General features: G+C 39.0%; 1 protein-coding gene across 1 annotated transcript in view; it reads right to left on the bottom strand.

Moving 5' to 3' along the window:
- Positions 1-1,273: 1,273 nt before the first annotated feature.
- NPAS3 (neuronal PAS domain protein 3) overlaps positions 1,274-25,195 on the bottom strand; it is a 675,200-nt gene continuing 651,278 nt past the window's right edge. The window contains exons 11-13 of the mRNA XM_009887006.1: positions 9,620-9,767; positions 6,371-6,486; positions 1,274-3,586 (exon numbers count right to left, since the gene is read on the bottom strand). Of these exons, the coding sequence (XP_009885308.1) occupies positions 2,277-3,586; positions 6,371-6,486; positions 9,620-9,767 (1,574 nt within the window). The 3' untranslated portion in view covers positions 1,274-2,276. The remainder of the gene's footprint in view (positions 3,587-6,370; positions 6,487-9,619; positions 9,768-25,195) is intronic.

Genomic DNA, 25,195 nt, shown 5'->3' with positions numbered 1-25,195 from the left:
GAACCTTTAAAAGATCATTAATTAAATTTGTGGCATCCAATTCCCTTTTCACTATTACTCCACCGTGGCTCGGACCTACTTCTCAAATTCAAAGCTACCGCAGGAATCGACTCGGTGCGGTGAGTGATCAAAAATCCAAAGGACAGCTGAGTTCCTGTATTAGCATTGCACACATAAGCAAATACATATGACAATCCTAAGCTCAGTTTCCTTTTGAAACGACGCTGGTCGCCCTTTGAAAGCATTTCCTCTCTCACTGGTAATTGCTCTACGTATTACTCCGCCAGCCTACCTGGGAGAAAACCAAAGAAATGCACCCTCCGCTTACAGTTCGAGCACAAGGGACTCTGGGAATGTTAACAACTGAGGCTATATGGCATCAATTTGCTTAATATATCTGAGCATTACTCCGTAGTGCATTGTGGGGTACACTGGAAGAGTAAGTCATACCCAGAATTCCTCTGTGGGAAAAATGGCTCCATTAACCTTGAGCTAGTTAAGAGTCTTTTATCTCTGAGAGTGAAGAAGAGAGAACGAGAGAGCAAGAGAAAGAGAGAGGGGAAAAGTGTGGAGGGGGGGCGAGAGGAAGGGGGGACGAGAGAGGTTTGAGAATACACAACAGCAAAGCAACAGCAGAAATTAAAAGGTATACAGACAGTGGAAGCAGCATAAGGTGACATTACAGAGGAAGGCCACCACACAAAAACCACTAACCCCCAAGAATCACTGGTTCACTAGGACTGCAGGAATGGGACTTTACCACTCCGGACTAGAGATAAAGCACAGAGAAGACAAAGGACAAAACAACTACATTAGCTTAGTATATACTGCATATAGTAACACACATTGAAACTGCAATGGGACTGACAGCCAAGGACACTTACACATTGTACACATTACAGTTCTCACATCTGTTATTAGATGCCTTAACAAACAGCTGCCAAAGATGGAGTGGAAGAAGAATTTATATTTGACAGTCATTTGGAGTGTTTGACACTACACTGTGATTTCTGGCAACAAAGACAAAATAGGAGATTTCTTTTCTTTTACTTAATGTGCAGTTTTCAGTTGTAGTTATCTATTTCAAGCTTATTAACCCATTCTTTAGTTTTAAAACATATTGGTTTCAACACTAGAAATAAGGAAAAAATAACAAGAAATACCCAAATCAAAGAACAAAAAGAAATTTACAACCTTCCCTCTATAATATTAAATGAAAAACAAAACAAACATGTTAAATAGTTTTTCTGGTTTTTGTTTTTTTTTTTTTTTAACTCCGAAGTGTTATTTGACGTTGTAAAATTAGCCTCAGTTACACTGAGAAAAAAATAAAGCAAAACAATATGCACCTAAGAAACTGCTCCTCGCGTCAATTAAATTGAGTTTTTTGTTTTTAAGCGCTTTTTGAAAAAGGCTTCCTGACCCATTTAAATTTGATGTGAGGCTATGCTTGTTAGTTTGGAGGTAAAAAATTTTAAGTCCTGCAGCAAATGTTAATGAGGGCTTTTGTCTTAACTAACCAAGGAGACTGCAGCACCCAACTATAAACCAGTACGGAACACATTCTTTCCAAAAAACCCAGCCCACAAGCTGCATATTGTATGAAGACATTACAGATTAATAAATGATAGCACCATGGTTTTAGAAATTAAGTTAAAGTTTCAGTAATTAACATTTAGTCCAACTTTTTAACATTCTAGTCACAGGCCAGAAATTAACTTTTTAAGAACCCAAATTATTTTATGTGCAAGTAAGAAAATCTTAACCATAAAAAGAGAATTAAACTCTGCATAAAATTCTAAAATACTATCCCCTATTTTAAAGGAATTAGGAACAAAAACCCCTTTTCATTTGACTTAGTCAAACAGGGCACATTGTTTATGCTTGTCTCTTTTAATCTTGATCATATCAAGATCATTTTGAAGTAAAACCAATGGTTGTCACTTTAAAATCTCTTTACCACAACACTGAGTATTCTATGGCAGAGGCATACACATATTAAAGGCATCTTAATAAAGATGCAAAGGAAAAAACACACATCTTAGAAGAAGACAAAATGGCAGGCAACTGGTACTTCGACTCTCTGAAGGCAAAAATAAAAAAATATCTTTACATTAAAGAATAAGTCAAGTTAAAGAGAAAGGGAATGAAATGGGGAGATCGTATTGAGAGAATAAGCTGACCTGCTCAAATTCAAAGTGCTAGAATTAAAGGTCTAAATTAAAACATAGTCTATGCCTCAGAGTATAACACTGAACACAGTATGTGGTCATATTTCAATCCTCTTTCCGTTCCAGAGTCTGTGTAGTGTGAATGCCATTGCTGTACACAGGAAATGGAAGAGTGGAAAAAAGTCCTTCGGCAGTTGTGAACACATTCCCTGCAGGCATTTGGGTCAGACTGGCCCCGCTCACAGCACTTCCAAACGGTCCCGACATATTGAGTCGGTGAACGTGGTGGTAGAGCATTTCCATCGGTGTTTTAGGATCCAGCCCAAAGCTGGGGCTGTTAACATCAACAAAGTTAACAGCGTGGGTGTTGGGGAGGAGGTTGCCCTGCATGGCTAAAGTAACTTCAGCTGGAGCATACCGAATAGTGCCAGTGGTGTAGACCCTCTGAGCAGCAGTGCTGGTCGCAGCAAGGGTTCCCGTTACCCTGTGAACCAAAGGAAGCACCACATTGCCTGCTTGTAACCTCTGAAGGGCTTCCAGATCCCCAGTGTACAACAAAGAGTTGGACGCTGTGGGACCTCCTGGATGTTTGTCCCGTGGAGATGCTGAAAGCGGGGGTGACAAAGGGTCAGAGGACACAGGAGCCAAGGCCGAGTTGGATGAGGTGCTGAACTGAGTTTTACGGCTGGCAGTATTTTCAGTCCCTGGTGGGGTGAGAACGGAGTCTGGAATGGAGACATGTAAACTACTGCTGGCTTGGGGGGAAGGGAAGTGCTCGGAGCTGGGGGGCTTGGTCATACTGTAGGGTGATTCATTCCTTGAGATTTCCCTGTTGGGTGGGTAATTCCAAATACTGCTATCATTATCAAAATTGATAGGTTCTGAGATTTCTGTTTTAATTTTGAGCACTGAGGCACTGTTTGGCGACGAGAGCAGCTGGGGCTGGTCCACCAAAGCTGAGTCAAGTCCATTTGGACTTGAGGTGCTTGACAGCCTTCTCCGGGTCATGCTGCCTCCCTTTTGCTTTTTTCTCCTCTTCTTCCTCTTTTGATGTTTGCTGGAAGACTGGGCATTTACTTCCCCTGCACTGTCTGAGTCCTTGGCACTGTCCGAGGTCAGTGATTCACAGTTCTGCAACCGCAAGTCTGACTCACTCTCAACATAGCGCTCCACCTTGATCTGCATAGAGCCAAGAGTGCCAAAACTGTCCTCAGGGGCCTTTTGATTCTCAAAGTCAGAGTTTTCAAAGCTGTCATCACTGTCCCTGCTGTCCTGGTTGCTGGAGCTGTTCCCGTCATCATTACAGTTCATTTCGTTATCCGACTGATTTCCTGACTTTTTCCTATCGGATTCAGGGTCTTCACTGTTTTCTGACTGGTTTCCTTTCTCATCTGACTTTGAGTTCTCATTGTCCTCTGGAGCAAAAGGAAAGTGAAACAAACCGTTAGCAACAGGAACACAATATTATAACCCAAGTCCAGATTTCTACCTACCAATGAGATCTGATTGCTGCAAACGTTTTTGGCAAAAGGCGTTCTTTTCTGTAGCGCCACAATTTTTTGCAATTTTGTTTTGGGAGAGTTTGGCTCACCCTGAATCTTTCTGACTCAGGACTGTTAATGCACTAAAAGCCAATGCCATACGGCCTGCACCTTGACGGAGGGGTGGCCTTTTCATCTGCTCTCTGGACAAGAACCATTTTGACAACTGTGAGCACAACGGCATTGTGGCTGTGTCATCCAAAGAGGAGTCAGTGAACAATCCCATTATGACCGTTATGTTCTGGTGATTGTTCTTGCACATCCGTGTTCTCCTACAGTGGGCAAGCATCCCGGTGTAGCACTATTTACTAATGAAGACTCTAGTCCTCTCATCTCATTTTCCTCTCACCATTGCTGCTTTTGAAGCGGCATAGTGTCTCTGACTTCAGTGGAATTATTACTGATTTCCTCCCATGTGAGAGGAGAAGCAAGTCATGCAGGTATAAATCTGAATGAATAAACCAGTTATAGCAATTTTGTTACGTTGCTAGACTGTCTTCTCATATTCCCCTGAAGGGCAACAAATAACAATAATAAAAGAAAAAACAACAGAAAAAAAATTCAGGCAATGAATTAAACTCTTGATTGATCCAAATCGTCTAAGGGCCATTGAAATAGCCCAGCTACAGCACTGAGAAGCTGTCACTCTTCTTGTCTGAATTCATTTAGTTGTGGCTTAGATTTTTACCTAATTCTAATACGGATGAGATAAACACTCTAGCCCTGGACTCAGGCAGCCAAAGCAGCTTTGAGAATGAATACTCTCCATTATCATACTATGTTTGAAGGGGTCATGGAAGGCTTCAGGAGACCCTGTCTTTTACAGACCAGCCAGAAATCTTTTGTTGTGAAATAAAAGATGTTTTTTCACTCATCAGAGCCAAGTACTACCCTTTTCAATGTACTCATTTTAAGGGGAGAGAGGAAGGCCCAGTTTTCCTCTAAAGATTGGTTACTCCTGGAGCCATGTCAATACCAAACAGTTTCCCAGAAGCGCTGGAGAAGGTGGGCTTGACAGGGAAGCTGCCTGAGGATTCAGGGCAATGCACTTCAAGTCACTTAGTGGGACTTTTGCTTGAGTCAGCAGCAGCAGAGAGACCCTCCCTTTTGAAAAGTAAACCTCACAGAAGCTAAGTAACAGCCACAACCCCCTAAATCTCATCCAGCTTTTTGTTCCACCTAGGGCTGAATTTCTCATACTTTTTTTTTTTTCTTTTCTTGAAGATGCTTTCTTTTAAGCCCATGGTTTCTAGCTGGTCAAGAGTGGGCTTAGGGTGAGGTAGTCTAAAGCTGCACAAAATTTGCCTGGGATTTTATCAGAGCTTGAACTGAACATGTTGTTTTCATCCAAGATGCTGTTCCGATTTCGGGTCCTTTGGCATTTCTATTTAATTCTTTTGTATGAAACAACCCCTTGTCTCTGCTGTCTTCCAAGACTACCAGACACCTCCTTCTGGTTCTATCCACCTTTGAAGAATGCTCTCTTGCTCTGCATCAGCCTTAGGAGTCATGAATGAACATGCACTTCTCACCTGGAGAAACTTACAATGCACATGGGAAATGCAAACTGTTCTCCACATGTGTGTTATTTGGCTATTTAGGAACATGACAGCATACGGGAAGCACTGGGAATAGGTGAACAGATGCCAAATGATGGTGGGCAACAAGCCTGTATGTGTGCCTAATGTTGACTTCAACCACTAAACCAAGCTGTCAAAGGAGAAAAAAATAAAGGCAAAAGATCAAAGGGAACAGCCATATAATATAACATTAAGGCCTGATCCTCTTCTTGCTTTTACTTGATTTATGTCACTGCAATCCATTTTCTCCAGATTTTTTTGGTTGTTATCATAGACATGAGAGAAAAATCATCTATCTATCTATCTTGCATACTACAGCAGAGTAACATCCTTAGTTCTTGAGCCACAGGAAACCATGCTCCTTTCAAAGCCAGATGATCTGTACCTGTGCCTAGGTAACCACTTTCAAAACTGATGGGGAATGTGTGAACCATCTGTGCACTGGACCATCTGCAGGACTAATTTACACATTGAGTTTGACAAGTACATTTAGCTTTTAAAAAACAGCTGAAGTCCTAGTCTTAAAGAGCTTAGAAACAAGTGCTTGAACCCATACCTTCTAATAAAATATAATTCTTTTAACTCAAGAAAACCCTCAAATTTTGCAATCTTCACTGCCCCCTAGCGAGACTCTTCAAAAATGTGTTTATATCAGGAAAAGGGTCATAAAAGATTGACAGTAGGGACTTATCTTCAGAACATATGCCTACTATGGAAAGTTAAGAACAAGAATTATATTCAACAGTTACAATCCCAGGTCCTCTCCACAAGGCACAGTACCTGTTCATGAAGCTTAGCTGGGAAATCAAATATTTAATTCAGTGCAATGTAGGCAAGGATGCATGCACAGAGTGAAGAGAAATACTGAGGAAATGAAGATGCTGCAGAAATGCTGAGGTCATGAAAAGATTTTGCTAGTATTTTTCAATTGAATTTTACAGGATTTTTGTTTTTGTTTTTGTTTTTTTTTTTTTGCTAAAATGGAACAATCCTTGAGAAGTAAGAGCAACTGGAAAGCCAACCACGTCTCTCATGATATGAACCTTTTGTGGGTGTAAAGGCACACCATGTGTGTTACCTGAGTTGTCCTTTGAGTCCGATTCAGAGTCAGAGGTCTCCGAGGATTCTGAGGTTTTCTCTGGCAGATGAGGAAGTTGTGCAATATCCATTGGAGTGTCCTTGTACTCTGGGTTACTGAAGAGGTGACAGCAAATATAAACACAATTGGATGATTTGCAGTTTCATGGGTTTTCCCTCTTTCATATCAAAGTTCAGGAACAAAGAACATAAGTAGGAAGAATAGCAGAGCAAACACAGAAACATACATTTTCGGATTCCCAGAGCTTCACAGCAGGGATTTTATGAAGGTTTATTTTAATACTGCTGTCAAATACTTATATTGACCAGGTACTAAAACTCGTTTGATTTTAGTGAAGTTTTAGAGCTATCAAAGCATTCTTACAGAAGTGGGACACCATGGCTCGTGCAATATCTGACAGTAAAGCTACACTGTGTAATCATCCAACAACAAAATATCTCGATTTCGATCCCATTACTGTGCCTGGAAGGACAGAGAGGGTGTTTTAACTTTTCCAATCTGTTTCTCTCCCACTGGCGATGTCTATTAGAGTTATCTCTGTAACAATGTTCTCTATCAACCTTGCCGGAGCCCTTTCAATACCTGTTTTTCTCAGCATTCCTGTTTTCCACACTTTAATCAAACAGACTATACATAAGGTTAGTAAGAAGGTGCTCAGTTAGGGCTAGAGAAAATGACCACTGCTTAAAAGACTTTGGCCCAAAATAGATAAAAAGGGCTATATATTTTTAAAATACTGCACACATGCATCCACATCACCAAGAAACCAAAAGCAACCACTCTAACTATATGACAGATGCACATGTGCATGTTAAGATGCATATGTTAGGGATAAAGAACTGTCAACACACCCATTATAATCATATCTTCATCTGCTCATGTGGTGCTCACCTGTGACTTGTTAGCAACGAACATGACTGCAATGTAAAAAAGCTACACTACCAGAGAAACTGAAAAAAACCCAACCCCAACCCGATGCTTTCTTTTGGTTTGTACCTTTCAAAATGTGTTCCTTTCCCAAATCTGTGCAAAGGCAGGGGAACAGAAACAGCTAGACATAAGTGGCATAGGAATGTTGAAAATAAACAAAGTCTTCAATCGTTTTTGAATAGGTGAGCATTTCTATGCAGTTCAAATTCCAGCCCGGTGATAGAGCAGAAAATCCACAGTCCTGCATAGAACAATATGAGGCAGCACTGGGGGTGACTGACACACTATCACAATGACAGTGTGCCCATATTCAGCCTATTACAGGGTACTGTGAAAATTCAGAGTTCACACAGTTCATTTTGAAATGCCATTCTTATGATTATCATCTTTATGGTTTTGTCCTGACAAAGTGACTTTATTCTGTTGCATCCCAGCACAGTCCCGAAATTTGCCCCCTCCAAGCAAAAGATGTTTGAGGGCTTTCACACTGTGAATAACAAGTTGCTAGAACAAGAACAGCATTAATCCTCCCTGTCACTATAATTAGTCTATCCTTTTACAGACAGCTGAATCATACTTTCTAATGCATGGAAATGTATACAGACCAGTACTCCTGCTAAGAGTAGACCTAATTATGCCTTGATCTGTCATTAAAATATTATTTGGACATTTGGATCTTGCATGGATTCCAGTACTAGGAAAAATCTAAATTAAAAACACAAATTCAGTGGAGAAGTTAATCTTGCTCTAACAGACCGGTGAAGGGAATGCAGCAGAAAAATCAACTTCTGGGAGTAGACTTGGGGAAGACCGCACTGCTTTTCTTTTTTTTGTTAGGTATATTCTGTTGGTAGAAAAGATAATTTCATGGGACGTTTGTGGACCAATTTCACCTTTTGTCTGGAAAGCAGCAAAGGGGACAGAGGCAACTGTTCGTAATTCTTATGCACCACTTTTCCAGCTAGAATATGAGCACATTTCTGGGCATTTTGAAGTTGTGTTAGGACTGGGGCAGTGAAGCTGTACCTCCAGTTCAGAACTGGCCAACGAGCCCTCTTGAAATGCTGCATTCTGCCTTACTCTTTCAAAGAGAGACAAAATGTAGCAGGATAAGGATATATCCAGAAATGCCTGTGCTCAATCATAGCAGGACAGAAACATGCAAGCCCCAGTGAACATTCCACTGCTGTGGAAGTTTTCCCGCAGTATCCCTCAATGCTCTCCTGCCAGGGTTTGCTTCCTCCTCTTCCCCAAAAGGGGAATCAAAAGTATTTCAACATGCAAGTTTAGGCAGGCACCATCTCTTCAGGGCTTGCTGGACTTGGCATAATAAGTCACAATCTAACCCCTAGACATCACTTTGAACTCTCATGGCATCAAAGGGAATGTAACAAACCATGACAAGCAACTTGAAAGGAGAACAGGCCAGAAAATGACAATTGCATTTCATGACAATCTCAAGGTTTCAAATTTTATTTGTTTGTTTGTTCTGCTCTGGAATGAAACAGAAAATCCCCCATCTTATTGAACATTTTCACAAAACAGAATGCGTTGAAAGGTATTTTCAGATGAGAAAGGTCAGGTTTATAATTCACTGTCTCTCAGTGACTGTTGGTCTTCCCTTGAGCTCAGAAACCAGTCCTTTAAAAATACTTGCACTTTGGCAAAACGGAATTTCTCAGGGGAGAGCCTTTCATTCAAGATAGTACTATTATTTCCATTTAAAATAGTTCTAATAGTTTCAAACAATTTTAATTGCTACTTTTATTTTTAAATCCCATTTTGCATTTTTCAGTGTCAATACTGTCTGACGGTTACAGAGCAATGTACTAGTTCAAAGCTTTTCTCCTGAGAAAATTCCTTTCTCTGGAGTGAACTGGAAAACACCTTTCAGAGACACCTTTTCATAGCATTCCAGAAGTTTGCTTCCATGCATTTTCAATAACCAAATAAACCAGTGCCCAACACTTCACACCAGATTATATAATGCAACTACTGAAACTTGGTGTGGATCACTTTTATCTTTGAGCTCAGGTTGAGTAGATTTCAGGGCAGTGGAGGCAAGCAATAAAATGGTTGAGGGTTTATTTGAAGACTGAGGCAGCATAATAATTCAAGAATATTCCAGTGTACTGAGACATGACAGATGTCTCAATAAATATAGCCAAATGGCACTGTTTTTGAGTTCTTCTCCTTAACTTTTTCCAGTAGGCAATTGTTTTTTCCCTAAAGCTCTCACCAGCAGAGAGAAGCAACAGAGACAGCAGTTCAAGTGAGAGAAGTGACTGGAAGACCTACCTAAGAAGGTAATTGACCCAGATGATGTTCTTCTCACTTGCGTTCTTGGCGTTGACAGCTATGGTTGCACTAGACTGTATCCAGATATAACCTCCGTTCTTCTGCATCCAGCGGTAATACTTTGTTACACATTGACCCTTATTCAGCACTGGCAAAAAATACAAACAAAACAGAAGCATGATACAGTGCATTTTAGAACGGCAGTAAAATGATCTTCATTGTACAACACGTCACAAGTATGAGCAGAGGATACTTGGCTTCCTTTAGGTTTGATGCGACATGCCAGTGAGATGACAAACAGGATCTGAAGTTCAGCATAACTAGCTGTATGTTTTACAAGTTTTTAAAGTATAATTTTAATCTGGTTTTGGAAACTCTAGTGGAAGAAGAAAAGTAAAAAGAACTACAAATCTATTTGGTTCACAGAATACTTATTGCTGTGTGGACATTTTCAATGCACTCAATGTCAAACTGTAAAAAAAAGAAAAGGAAAAAAAGAGGCAAATTTATATGTGATTTATTCATAGCTCCTAGGTAGACCTCTTTGAGATTCTGGATATTTGAAAGGTTTGGGAAGATACTCTACCCCTGCTGCTTTGATCATTTCTCCTTATTGCAGGCGATATCAACCACTGAACTTATACATCTGTTTCTTTGATCTTGTCAAACAGAATTTACAGTTCTCAGATGAACCAAATCTCCACTGGTCAGTGGGGGGAAGGTCTTGGGAGAATTTACTTTCTACCAGAGCAAAGTAAATCCACCAACAGACTGAGAAAGAGGCCTAAGGGAGGCACAGAATGGCTTGGTTAGAGCCAAAGAGTTACAGCTCTCTCCAATGTTTGAAATATGCTAGGAAACAGAAACAAGTAAAAGCAATCAGTAATGTGAAACGGTGTTATTAAATGCTCAAAGCAAGAAGGCTTAAAAATACAGATGTTTAAAGTAATATTTCAGCCAAAATATTGCCAAGTTGAAGCTAATTTGGCTTGTATCTGAGGCTTCAGTGTCAGGAGAAGGGGATGAAATGCAAATCTTTCAGTGGAAGCAGCAGCATGGTTTTAAAGAAAACCTAAACTATACAAAATCTGGGTACTATTGTTACTGGAACACTTACTCTCCTCTGCACTTCTCACTAATCCCATGAAGCTTTGTGCACTAGAGGGCAGTGTGCATTCATATACACCTTCTGCTTTTGTCATGTCCTTGTCTCCGTCTGCTAAAATGAAAAACCTCTAACTGCTGTAATAAATTTGGCTAAATTAGCTGCTAAATGGTTATCTCAAGTAATATGTATTTGCATTAATCATCTTGCTCTAAACCAGAACAAGCCAGAGTCCTAAAGACGTAGTAAATTCATATTGTCCATTTAATTACGGCTAATAAGTGCTTCATATACAATAGTTTCATGAAGTACATTTTGATTTTTTTTTTGTAGAGGGAAAAGAAAAAAGTCACTTTGGAAAAGAATAAGTATTTAAGGCAGTTAAAGTTCCTACCATAAATGTGACAAACGACACTTTGGAGCTTTCAAGTTAACCAAATGTCTATACCCCTAATTATGCATATGAATGTATCTATATCTAAATCCGTGTACAACAGATATCTACAGAAAAAGATATTTACGAAGGCAGCCATACAAACACAGGTGCTTTCTTTCTTTTTCTTACCTTGGAGGGATCCCCCAATCCCCACTCCCATTTTTCAAATACTGAATAAAAAAATGCATGTAAAAGAGTGCAATGTAAAGTGAATATAAAGTGCAAGTTAGGTTCAGCTGCAACATGAACAAATATTTGTGATCTGGGTCCTGTTGTTTTTCAGCAATCTCTAGTTAACTAGGTTTGTTTCTAGCAGAGATGTATAAGTTTCCCTAAATTTTTACTTTTGTATTCCAAGCTCTAAATATTCTGCTATGATAATTCATTGGCTTCAAAACCTCATTATACAGGAGAATAAAGATAAAATATGAACAACAGCATTTATGTCAAACCAATGTTGTATGCCACTTTAGAAAACAATCTCACATAAATTAGCCCAACTTTATCAGTTATGAAGAATAAGGGGAAAAAAAATGCTGTTGCAAGTTTTGGTCATGGTAGACTTTTCCATTTCAGTAAAATAGGACATTCAAAATACTCTGCTTACAGCTGACAGTCAAACTGATATGCCTGGAAGTCTGGAGTGATAGTGGCTCCTTTCTGGAAACCTGAACACCCACAGGTTTGTGCAGAAACTAGTAAAATCTGTCCACACTTGTATCTACTAAATGTACTGTCATCTTCTTTACAAGAGTTTTTATCTGAAGAGATTACCATGCTATACAAATACCAAAGTATGAATCCTCATAGCTGCCCACATGCATATTTGGAAGTCAAGGTATCAGGTGAGTCAGTGATGAAGAGCACACTGTAATTCTGCATACTGGTAGCTATGAGGACCCAGATCCTTCATCTCTTTCAGTCCATTTCATCCTAGACAAGTCCTTCGTCCTTCAGCACCTTTTCTATTGGTTGTTGCACCACTGGAAAAGTCAGTGTCATGAGCTGAATAGAGCATTAATTTCAAAACTATGGAATAAAGGGTGAAATCAAAACCTGATAAGTTATTTCTGAAGGAAAAGGTGCTTGCTGTTTCAAGAAAGAGAATTCAGTGCCTCAGAGTCTCATACAAACCATCTACAGTCAGTTCAGGTTCTCAAATTACTATACATCCAAAGAATATTTGAAATACTGTCTTGAAAGTCAGCTTTCCATGAAGTTCATCTACCTGCAAATTCCCACTCCCTATTTGGCCAGCCCAGATATATTACCACATACACAGGATTTTACTTCCTGCATCTGTCTAAAGCACGTTTCATATGAGAGATTTGTGGACCGCACTCTGAAGGAAGTCGCACGATTCAATATAAAAATTCTCTCTGTAAAGAGATTCTCTGGCAGACCAGCTGTGCTGTGCTGCTAAATCTGGTTCTTACATCCTTTGAGAGTGAACTAGGCACCCCCAAGCCAGTTCTGAAAGCTCATACTATAGCTAGGGAAGAAATTTCTCAATGTGATGAAAGAAAGAATGAAAAAAAAAAAAGAAATATTTTCTAATTTACAGTGTTTTTTAACTGTTAACATTGCCAAGCTGAAACTTAAAAATTAGATGAGAATTTTGAGAAAACAAGCAACTAGAAGGACACATCAGGAAGGGAAATCTATCTGGTTTATTGATAACCTAGTGTTACTGCGTAAAACCCAGATTCATTTTGAGGTTCTTCAGTTTGCAGGTACAGGGAGTCCATTAATAAAGTTAATGACTTTGAGAAGAAATGAAAGTAAAGAATTAGTTCACCCTAAGACCTGTTTGTGAAGTTATGTTTTGTTACTAGCAACAGACCGCGCATTTCAACTTAGCATAAACTTTTGAAAAAGTAATGCCATGTGGACCACATACTGAACTTATTCAGATTGTACTTAAGGCAAATCCCATACTGAGAATCAGCGTTCAGCTCTCTATTTTTGCACACTGAAAAATGCGAAGAGTTTTAAATTTCTATTTGTATTACACATGGAGTATCCAGTCCGGCAGACAATGCAGTATAGGGGAAGGTGAGACTTGTGACCACATCAGTGGGATGGCTTGTGTGACTGAAGTCACACAGGATTATGCAGGACAGGGTGTATCAGTCCATTTATAAGAATAGCAGGGGAGGTGACTTCTCTTACAGGCTTAGTTTCTTCTGCTAACCAATGCATAAGTCTCCAAAGTGTTAATGGGAGTTACACGTTTAAAAGAAAGAGGAAAAAAAAGGCCTTGTTACTAAGCCATATTGTGTGGAAATACAGAGAAATCTTTCTAACACTGGATTTCAGCTTAATGGCTGTCAGGAAAAATCTTTTCAGTGAGTCTAACTGTAAACAGGAGAATGAAACAAATCTTAAATACGAAGAATAGGATGACAAATATAATTATATATACATACACAATTATATAAAACCCTTTAATCAAAAGGAATAACTGAGGGTTAATGTTTTAAAACTGGTGACCTTTACATTAACTGCACAGATATATTCCCTAAAACAGTGCATGCTAAACTTTACTAAAATTTGCTGAAATGTTACCGAGTTACTCAATTTGAATTCAGTGGTTAGCATGCAAGAAATGCACAGTATGTCATCCTAAGAACTAAAAAAAATAATCTCACTTATTTCTCAAAGTATGATTATATTGCTATGTACACAGTTCCCAACAGAGGGATTTCAGTTTTCCTTGGTAGCTTTGCGCACAGCAATATTCTTGTAGCAGTGGAGTGAAGGAGGGGGGGAGAAGAAGAAACAGTTAGTGTTCTTTGCAGGAACCTATTTCTGTTAGAAAATCAAAATAAATCAGTACAAGTTTGTCTTCAGAAATATGGTTACAAAAAGAAAAAGAACGTAGTTTCTTCCTGTAAGGCTGTTCTGAGAAATCAAAGCCAAAGCTTCTAAATAGTGAGTTGTGTTTTAAAAGAAGGAAGTAGCTTAATTCAGTTTGAAGAGGAGATGAAGAAATTGTGTATCAAAAGCAGTCTTTTAGCAGAGTCTCTTACAAAAGGACATTTTACTCATGTGCATATGCAGTTAAAAGCTACACTATATTGCGTATTCAGGTAAGTATTGAGTAAATAGGAAATGATGAGATCATCTTACATATTCACACAGCTTCACAAAGAGGCTCTTTATAATTGGTGAAAATATTGAGGTTACATCTGCTGTGCTATTCACCCTTCTCCTTGAAATACCTTTATCAATGACTGGACGGTATTGATACTGAATTCCCCTTGTGATAAACTTATAAGAATATTTTTAATTTACTGCATGAGGATGAAAATGCCATACTTAATACCATAGTCGGATACTTAGCTGCAGCCACAAGTACTCTTTCTACATTCACAAAACTGGCAGACGAAACATGAAAAGGAATACTGACTCTTTAATCTCCTCTTCTCCACCTAAGGCCCAAGGCAAGCTGACAGGGTAACTTCGTTCTGGAAACAGAAGGTTTTTTATTTTTTTTAATTCTGGATTACTTTTTCTTTTGCTTTTGAAAACTGCGGGCTATAGGGGAATGAACCTGGCATAGACTTAAAACAAGAACAAGTTTCTTTATCTGAAAAGTTACAGTCCTTGATGCTTACAGGAAGGTCATTTTCAAAACCCACAGGAAAAATAGCATCACAGCCAGAAAGAGTGCATTAAGTGCCTTATTTGGTTGTAACAGAGACAGTTTTTCATTTATAACAGCTCCGAGGATCAAGTGAGCCTTTGATGTTGTAAGGACTTTTCTATAGATTTTGCAATTAGTGAGTGAGATGTTTTAAATAGTAGGTATCCACAAATTGGATTTTAGCAATGAAAAAAACCCTACTGAGCAATATTTAGCAATCTTAAATGATGTTTGTTGCCTAAACAGAATTAAGAGTGAGATGATAGGAGACTTGTAGACATTCCGTGAGCAAACGTGTGCCATCTATATAATTCTCCACAAACACTTTAATTTTGGATTCAGTGCACTGGGTGGGGTGAGGAGGAGGGGATGTAAGCCAGGACAGTGTGCAAATGCGTTCTCTACCCACCAGGCCAAAAGTGTGGCCTCCAGAGCAGATTGCTTGCGGAAGAATGCCACCTTCCCATCATAAAAATCCCCACGGGTCGTGTTGCTCTACTTCCCCTCATTGCAGACAGTTGCTTATCAGCCCTGTGTGACTTACAGTATCTCAACAGAGTTCTCTTAAGAAAAACAGAAAGATTATAATTGTTTAGAAAAATATTGGTTCTGTGAAAGCTGTATTTTACTTACACCATATGACAGCAGAAAGCCCTGAGTGCTGGACAGAGAACATCTTTTTTAGGTTTGGGTAGGATGCAGTGTACTGTGTCAATAACAGTGACTGAGATTTGGCTGCTATTGTGATAGGAATATTAGAAAGTAATAATTGCTGGCTTCTAAACATAAATTCATCTTTTCCAAAGTCAAGCAGGAAGTAGCAGGTCAGATTCACAAAAGAAAACTGTACCTCGTTGGTACCCAAACTCTCACCTAACCTCTTCATTCACCTGGGATAATTCTTTTAAGCACATACAGTCACTCTGAAAATGCTAACTGTGGCAACTGATTCAGTGCTGATTTCTGCAATACAGAATACTGTATTTCTGTACACGGAATGCTTCCAGTGTAGGGATGTTACATACATAAATACCTGAAAAATTAGGCAAAAATAAGGATCAACAACCTTGCAGGAAAAAAATAAAAGGCCTTAATCAACCATTTAGAAAAACTGGAAAGCTTAAGAATCTTAAAAAACTAAGCAATGTTTTTCCTGCCTCACTTTGCAGAAAAGCAAATCTTAAAAATGGTCTAAGTCAAACTGTTAAGAAAATGTGGATTCATATTAGGATCGAATTTGTAGCTCAAGGTCATCGCTTCCCAAATACAGTGAAAAAAGTCTTTCATGCTACATGTCCAGCTAGGGAAGAAAAGTAACTCTGAATAGTGAAAATAGTTTGGAAAAACATTAATGGATTTTCTAACGTATCCTAATGTCAGGAAAGTGGTAATCCAGCGCTCTGAAAATTCCTAGCTTCTCCTACAGATTCTGTCTTCATTTGATTGCCTTCATTTGATTCCAAATTATCTCAGATAAGGACCAGAAAGATATTTTGTTTAAAATCAACCTATGTTATCTGTGCGAACATCCCTTCACAGCAGCAGTACAAATTTGTTAAAAACCCAGCAAAAACAGAAAAAGAAAACTATTTCCCAGTACTAAGCACAAATCATCATCTCCTATTTGAACAACGGAGACACTTTTCTTCCCCTCTCCCTTTCACGGTGGTTACAACATGCTGTTTGCCCATGGTCCATCATTTAAAATTACAATTTTATAATTATGCTTAACAATAACTATTAACAAGAATATATAATGCTATGTAGGATGTTTATTTTAAAATATTATGTAGGTATTGATCAAATGTAATGACAGAATTATAATATATAATTCAATGTATCACTAGATGCACTCTTCCATGGGAGCTTACAACATGCATAACAGAAAACTTACGTTTCTATAGCTAAAATGAGGTACATTAACTAACTAACTGAGTTTATTTAATGATAAACAGGATTGAAAAATGAACACTAGATTTGTCTACCTAGGATTCTCTAGGTTTTCTTTCTTTCATAACTTTTCTGTTCCCTCATGATTTGTCTGTCTCCCCATGACTTTCAAAACTTCAATCCTGCCACAAAGTGATTTCCTTCTGCTAATATTGAAATGGTCGTTTAGAAACCCAAGCCTGCTTTGAACACCAACTTCAGACAGAACTTCCATTATCATTAATGAACTCTCTCTGTTCAAACTGGAGGGGAAAATGAAATCCCAGATCCAAATTTTGCCCTCAGCTACTAAAACGCAACATCAGAGGAGAAATTTGGCCCTGCTTGCTCAAGAAACTTAAATCTGTCCTCCATCTCTCCACTAATATTAATGTCCATCATATGACAACCTATGTAAGATTAATGACTTTAGAACGTAACCCTTTCCATGCCAAATGTATCAGCAGACTATACACAACTATATCTCCTACAAATAGGAAAAGAGACAGAAGTTTCACAGAAGCAGATTGGCAGCAATATTAATTTTCTTTTTGAATTTCGTAGGTTAAAGACAGTCTGTTTCAAGGCACTGGATCCCTTTAAACATGTTTTCATTTCTGGGATAAGTCTCTGTTTCGGTAATTGGACTGAGTGAAATGAGTGGTTTTCACAGCCTAATCTCTAGCGGAAAGGGATCCACAGCACAGTGTCATGGTGGTACGGCACAACTGAATGTTCAAACACCCTTCTAACCACCATAAAGATTCATCACTGTCTCACATTTGGCAGTAAACTACATTAGATATTTTAAAAGCATATTGTCCCTTTATACCAGATAACTTGTAAAAAGAAAAGGAAAAGGAAACAACCTAAAACTTTCCACTTTTCTCTACAAGCCTCAAAAAGACAGCTTAGCACTAACAAAAAAAAATCCCTTGTAAAATAAAAATAAAAGAACTTCTGAATAACTAAGTATCTTATGATTTTACAACCAATACCTAGCAATCTGTGTACGTGGGGTACAAAGGCCTCAGATGTTTGGCAGGACATTCCCAAATGCCCACTGAACCTAAGTCCTGGACACCAGCACACTTGCTTTATAAGTTATCAGACATCAAAATCAACATTGATCCACACTGGCCACATCACTGATGGATGGCTAAGCCACAAGTGATTTATGCAGGTTCTTTCAAACGAGTGCTAATAAGACCTACTACCACGCCATCACATATCTGATATATGCTACACATTTTACTGATACTATTTTCATATCCTTCCAGCTTTGAAAACTGCCTCCCTCAGAGCCACAAGGTCAACTGTCCAGACCTTTGAAAAATGAAAAGAAGAGAAAAAACCCACATAGCACTAATGTGTTTCTAAAACTCTGGCAAGATCTGCAACAGTTTCTTCCTACCTTCACATAGTGACATTTCAGGATGGAGTATTTCACAGCCTAGCAAGCTACAAACAAAATCCTTAATCCATCCTTGGATTTTCAATGAAGCAACACTGTTTCTGACAGACTACACGGTGATGAACACTTTTGTCTCAGTAATCTTGGAGCGAACCTCAGCAATGAAGGTAAAAAGATATATGGCTGAAGTACCTTTCTCCTTCAATTTTAAAATGGCATCCGTTTACATTATGTAGCAAAAGTCACCACAGAAATAGTTTAGTGGACGGAGTGAAGGTGAAGCTGCTGGAGGTGCACAGTAAAACCTTTTACTCCCATGGCTTTGCAATTTATCATGTGCTTCTGCAATCCATCACAAGAATAATATCAAAGCATAAATTCATCTTTGGGGTTGGAAATTTTGAGCACAAAGAGACTTTTTAATAAAGAAGGAAAATGATTAAGGGAGTAACTGGGAAACCAGAGGTTCCCAGCAGAAGTCAGAGCTCAGCCTTCATTCTGTAGCCCCTTAATGCAGTAGCTGTACTTATACAGGTGGTACTACATGCATTTTTAATCTAAAAAGAGAAGACGAGTTTAGGTGTAACTTTCAACTGACTGTGAGCTATAGAAGACTTACAACGGAGAGCCTACAAACTGAAAGTTAAAGGGTTATTGATGCAAAGTATATCTGAGGCATCTTGCAAAACAAATGTATATTGCTAAGCTACAGAAGGCAGAACTGCAATTAGGTTCAGGAGCTAATGGTTTAAATAGCTTAATTTTTTAGCTTTGTAGAGCTTCCTGCTTTGTTTACTATGCAAAGGATCTGATGCTTCTAGTAAACTCTCTTACATACTTTACATACAGAAAACATTTGTCCAATAGCACACAACTTGCACGTGAAAAACTCAGCCACAAAATATCATGAAGATCACAAATTTATCCAGATTTAAAATGATATCTGAATATTTATATGGATAATTAGGATACCAAATATTACAATAGTAACAACCACCCTCCACAAACAGAAATGTAAGCAGCGGTATAAATTCTCATCTTTCAAGGAACGAATCAACCGTGAGTTAATAGTGTATTACGGAGAAAGCAAGGGTGCAAGGCATACATAACTGCACATTGCAGAGTGTCTCCCTGCTTCTTCTAAAGAAGCGACCAGCTTTGGTCAGAGAGCAGACAAAGAAGTCAAGCTAGACAGACTAGCATCTCTCATAACACAAAGAAGTACTTGCAGGAGCAAACACAACATCTGCAGGATTTCAAAGCATGGCTAAAAGACATGAAACGTACACACTCTTGGTTAGGTGCACATCTCTTAAGATTCATCAGGACTGAAAAACAAACACTAAGCATAAGCTAAAACCAAAGACCATGCTCATTTTTTTTCCTGGTATGAATCAAAAAACTGTTTTCTTTATATGCTTCAGTTTATTCTAGTTTCTTATCTCCTGTTCCCTCATCCTGCTCTATCACCACTATCTCCAGTCAAAAGGACATAAGGATGGCAGTCTCCAATGCAGAAATCTTTGCTGGTCTATAGTATGGACAAAGAGGAAGATTGTGCAAGTGATCAGACCAACACTTCTGCAATACTTTGAAAACAAGATACTGTCATCAGGATGCCAGGCGGGCTTGGTTTAAGAATTAGCTAAACATCAGACATTCTATCAGCCTAATTTAGAATCAATCTTGCTTTTTAGTGATGATAATAAACTTGTACAAACATGAGATTCATTTGTATATTTTAGCATTTTATTTCAGTCCCAGAATGCAAAACCTGACATCGGAATCAGTTTGATTTTTTTGGTGATTGAAGATATTAAGCACTACAAGAGCATTGAAATTTCGATCTGATTAGGATAAAAATTCCTCAGGATCAAAACACTTCTTTTTTTCCCCCTACAGTTTTACTAATTGTGTGCTACTTGACATTGCAGAGTTATTCCACAGCATGATAGCAAAATATGTGAAGTGTATTTTACTGTTAGAAATTATCAACTCATTCTATTTGTTTTTCATGTGTTTGAGGTTATTAAGAGAATAAAAAATTATAACTGATGTGCATAAGTTAAAAGGGTTAGTTCAACTACAGCTGGTAGGCTAAACCACTAAGCAATATTTTGTACAGCAATAGAATTTTTCTACTGAACATACATAAAAGAAATCATGAATATATAACTGATTTAAAAGCAAACTGAGGGGGTAATATCCCTTGAAAAATAGGGGAGCCATGAAAAAGGTGAATGTGGAATAGTTTCTTTTCAGAAAGACTGGATTATTCTAACCACTGGAAACCAGATGAAGTAGATCAGAGGGAGGGCTACCAAACATACTCATCAGAGACCTTTGCTTTATGGGAAATGAACTGCTCTGGCTCACTGTTCCTGAGGAATTGTGTTTCTTATAGCTGTAAATCAAATCCTGAAGAAACCAGATGATATTTTCTAGGCAGTAGCAGAGGACAAGAAGTATCTTTTTTGCCAGTGTCAGGTTTCTGAATATAGACCTCAATTAGGATTTCAAAATGAAAAAGCATGTATTATATACCAATATATACTTGTGACAGTGTTCTTGCAAGCAATATATTAATTTTCAAATGGTGGCACGTTGTCCTATATTTGTCCAAAAGTATATTCACGGCTGCCTTCAGAGGTCTTGACTTCTATCCTTCCTTGCTGCTTTCTTAGTGACTTTCATTGAACAGTAACATCAAATACTTGATGTTCAATGAAGATCATTATTTTTTTTCAATTAAATGGAAGATGTATACTCTTACAGCATATGACATCCATTCATTCTTAGCAAGAAATGCACTTAAATCAAAAAAGGATGTTACAGACGTCTGTGCGATAACAGTGTCAACCAAAGGGAAGCACGTACACACAGCACCATACTCCAGAGAGCAGTGTCAATTACCCTTGCTGAGCTCCACAGACAGTGCTAAGACCTGTTACAACAGTAATTTTATTAATCTGCTTGATTTCTGATATTGATTTGACATAAAATATATCCTGCTAGTTTTAAGATCAGGAACAAGGGCAGTTCTACACATGCTTGGTGAAAGCATATGAACTGCCCTATACTTGCCATGCAGTTCAGCCATGCGATGTTTCTATGCAGAGGTAAGTAAAAAGAGAGGATCCGATCACCGTCCCCATTCTTAGAAATGGTAAAGTAGAACTGGGGGCATGAGGGGTCTTTCTAGGGTGTTAGTTCCAGGTGCATAACTATGAAACATAATATATTCAACTCTTTTGTGCCAAGTATCATAATGAAGAGCTCTGTTACACAGAGCTAGGATTAGGGAGTGTATCTGAGCCAGGGTACAGCTAGACCTGCAATTTTTGAGGGCTCAGATTCAAACACAAGTTGCTACAGCTTAGCCAGTCGCTGTGTGTCAGCTGAGCCAACAGCTGAGCCATGATGCTGGACGGTGTACAGGCTGTTAGTCTAGAAAACACTTTAACTACAATCTCTGTGAGAGAGACAGTGATACCTGTCAGGATTCTATCAGCAATTGGTTCAACAAACACAGAAAAGATGAACAAATCAGAAGTTTCCGAAGCTTCTGAAACCATGAAGCATTATAAAATGGGAAACAGATTAATAAGGTAGAATTGTAACACTAAACAATTGGCTGGGAGATTTGTGAAAAAGCATTGAAAGCTTGACTGAAACAAGATAGAAACAATATCTCTAAACTTTTTATTTCTGTTCGGAAAAAATTGATGCTCCAATAACTTGTGGGATCACCACCATGTGTTATTGTGTTGGAATAAATGCAGGCATATATAGAGTTAGAATATGAACTTTGTTTTATTAATCCACAAGGGCATCAAGCTATAACTAACATAAATCTCTAAGTAGAAATCTTGACCCCAGTGAACTTAATGGAATTTTTGCTATTTATTTCACTGGGGTCAGAATTTTAGTCCATATAAATTTGTTTTTTTAGGGCATAATCCCCATGTCCATTGAAGCCAATGAAACCTTTTCCATTGACTGTAACTGACCTTTCATTAGGGCAGCAGTTCCCTTACAAAAGACTGTTGTCACCACTATAGTCCTGCAGACCTTCTTCACCATTATACTTGTTATGGTCACATTCCTGAAACTGCTTTTGTCTTCTTTTATCTGAGATAGCATTAACAAGGCCTGTTTTTCAAAGTTTCTAATGGGCTGCTATGATCTGAAGCCATCAACAGCCCTCTTGATTTTTTCTGTGTGATTTTGTGCAACATTTCTTCTTTGCTTGTTTTCCTCTTTGATGTCTTTGAATAACCTGGATGAGAAGGCAAGATGTACTGGTCTTACTTTTCCCATTTTTTTCTTATATGTTTTCAGTGAATAGGCAGAGTAGCAGTTTTATTTGTGTTTCTTTTTACCCTTAGATCTACCATTGCAATTTGGGATTCTTCCTGTTTTAATCTTTAAAAATTATTTTCTCTCCTGTAAAAATCAATCAAGATTTTTAGCTGCATTCTGCAGTCCTCCATCAAACACACCCTTTTCAGTTTGCTGCTTTCTCAGGTTCTGCTTCTATTTTTCAATAGGGCTTTCTAGCCACTACTTTAGCTTCCAGTTCCTCTTCAAAATATTGCATAATGCTTTTCTTTTTCATGGTATTCTCAAGCAATTATTTCCTATGTTGTACTGGCAAATGTCCTGCATTGTCTATTTTGGGGAGCTGCAGTTCTGCTGAGTTTTACCTTCTGCAGCCAGTGTCTGCAAGTTCCTGAATTTCAGCTCTAATTTTAACTAAACCAGCAGGATTTTCTCTTTCTAGTTTGGTTTGAACTTGATTTTCTAGGATGGAGAAGTTGATATGAAGTGTTTTGGGATTTTGTGATTTCTTTCTCTTGTTTTTTTCTACAAAGTTTTTTTCCAAGTGCTAGAAAAGTCGAGCATCTCTCTGGGCAAAGATATGAGCCACTGCAGCTTTTGCAGCAGTTATAATGGGCAGGTATTCTTCCTGAGATATTCCCAAGTCTAATTTAAACTTGAAGATCTTTCATCCAGAGCATGAGTTTGAACAACGTGAAAAGATAAATGCAAAGTCCTGTACCTGGGATGGGCTGATTCCTTGCAATGGTACAGGCTGGGGACTGACTGGCTGGGATGTTGCTTTGCTGAAAAGGACCTGGGGGTCCTGGTGGACAGTGTGCTAAGTATGAATCAGCAGTGTGCTCTATGGGCTGTACTAAAAAGCACGTAGCCGGTAGATCACAGAAAGTCATTGTTCCCCTTCACTCATCACTCTTTGGATTGCATCTGGAATCTAATTTTAGGCTCCCAGTAAAGGAAATATATTGATAAACTTCAGTGAGCTTAGCGGAGGTCTGTCAAGATGGTCAGGGGCTGGAGTACTCTCCTATGAAGACAGATTGAGAGAGTTGAGGTTGTTCAGCCTGGAGAAGAGTAAGCTCCAGGGAGACCTTATAGCTGTCTCTCAGTATTTAAAGGGGGCCTACAGAAAAGGTGGACAGGGACTCTTTATCAGGGAGTGTAGCAATAGGACGAGGGGTAACCGTTTTAAACTGAAAAAGGGTAGATTTCGATTAGATATTAGGAAGAAATTCTTTACTGCGGGGGTGGTGAAACACTAGAACAGGCTGCCCAGAGAAGTTGTGGATGCCCCATCCCTGGAAGTGTTCAAAGGCCAGGTTGGATGGGGCTTTGAGCAACTTGGTCTAGGGGAAGGTGTCCCTGCCCATGGCAGGGAGCTTGGAACTATGTGATCTTTAAGGTCCCTTCCAACTCTAACCGTTCAATGACTCTATGATTCTATGATCAACTAGACAAAATGCTAAGCAATTTGCTTTGAATCAGTGTTGATCCTGTTTTGAGCATGAGGTGGGACTAGAAGATGTCCCAGAGTCCTTTCCAACCTGAATGATTCTATGAACATCATTTTCCTATAAGCCAAGAGAACAACTATACATAACAGATGTAACCAGCCTCATCTATTAAAAAAAAAATTAGTCTAGCAAGAATAATTATGCTATAGCTACACAGCCAAGTTTGGAACCCCACTGTGCTGGGTGTTTATAATGGGAGAAAGTCCCTGTGTTTATAAAGCTTGCAATCTAATCAGCTAAACTGGACATACAGTGAGAGCAGGAACACAGTAAGATGAAGTGATTTTCTAGAAGTCACTCCTGTCTCCAGGGTCTCCTGAGTCCTAGTCCACTGGTCTGCTGGACCACACTGCACTCACACTGACTGCATAGGTCTCCAAGTTTTCTGAAGATGAATGTTTCATAAAGCATATTCTATTTCAGAGAGAAGTGGTCATTCAGAAGATTAAGGTCTTTTTCAAATGGGATGTTCATCTCTGCCAGGTGGTATGTTAAGTCTGAATCATAAATATATTTTATTTCCTTGGCCAGACAGTGCAGTGGAAGTGCAACTTGTCATTTTTGACTTCCAGTTTCAAGAGCACCAAGTAAGTTTCTGAATTTGCTCCTTCATTTCTGAGCAACTGACATATTCTCCTGTACCTCAGTACAGGTTAGGGGCTGACCTGCTGGAAAGCAGCTATGTGGAAAGGGACCTGGGAGTCCTAGGGGACAACAGGATGACCATGAGCCAGCAATGTGCCCTTGTGGCCAAGAAGACCAGTGGTATCCTGGGGTGCATCAAGAAGAGCATGGCCAGCAGGTCGAGGCAGGTTATCCCCCCCCTCTACTCTGCCCTGGTAGGGCCTCATCTGGAATATTGTGTCCAGTTGTGGGCTCCCCGGTTCAAGAAGGAGAGGGAACTGCTGGAGAGGGTCCAGCAAAGGGCTACGAAGACGATTAGGGGATTAGAACATCTCTCTTATGAGGAAAGACCAAGGGGCTTGGGTCTTTTTAGTCTGGAGAAGAGAAGACTGAGGGGGGATCTTATCAATGCTTATAAATGCTTAAAGGGAGGGTTCCAGGGGGGTGGGAACAGTCTTTTTTCAGTGGCACCCAGCCATAGGACAAGAGGTAATGGGCACAGACCTGAACATAGGAAGTTCCATCTAAACATGAGGAGGAACTTCTTTACTTTGAAGGTGGCAG

The sequence above is a fragment of the Charadrius vociferus genome, unplaced genomic scaffold (genome assembly GCF_000708025.1).
Source record: "Charadrius vociferus isolate BGI_N301 unplaced genomic scaffold, ASM70802v2 scaffold14, whole genome shotgun sequence".
NCBI lineage: Eukaryota > Metazoa > Chordata > Aves > Charadriiformes > Charadriidae > Charadrius > Charadrius vociferus.
Note: the sequence above shows the minus strand (reverse complement) of the source record. Positions and strands in the feature narration are given on the sequence as shown.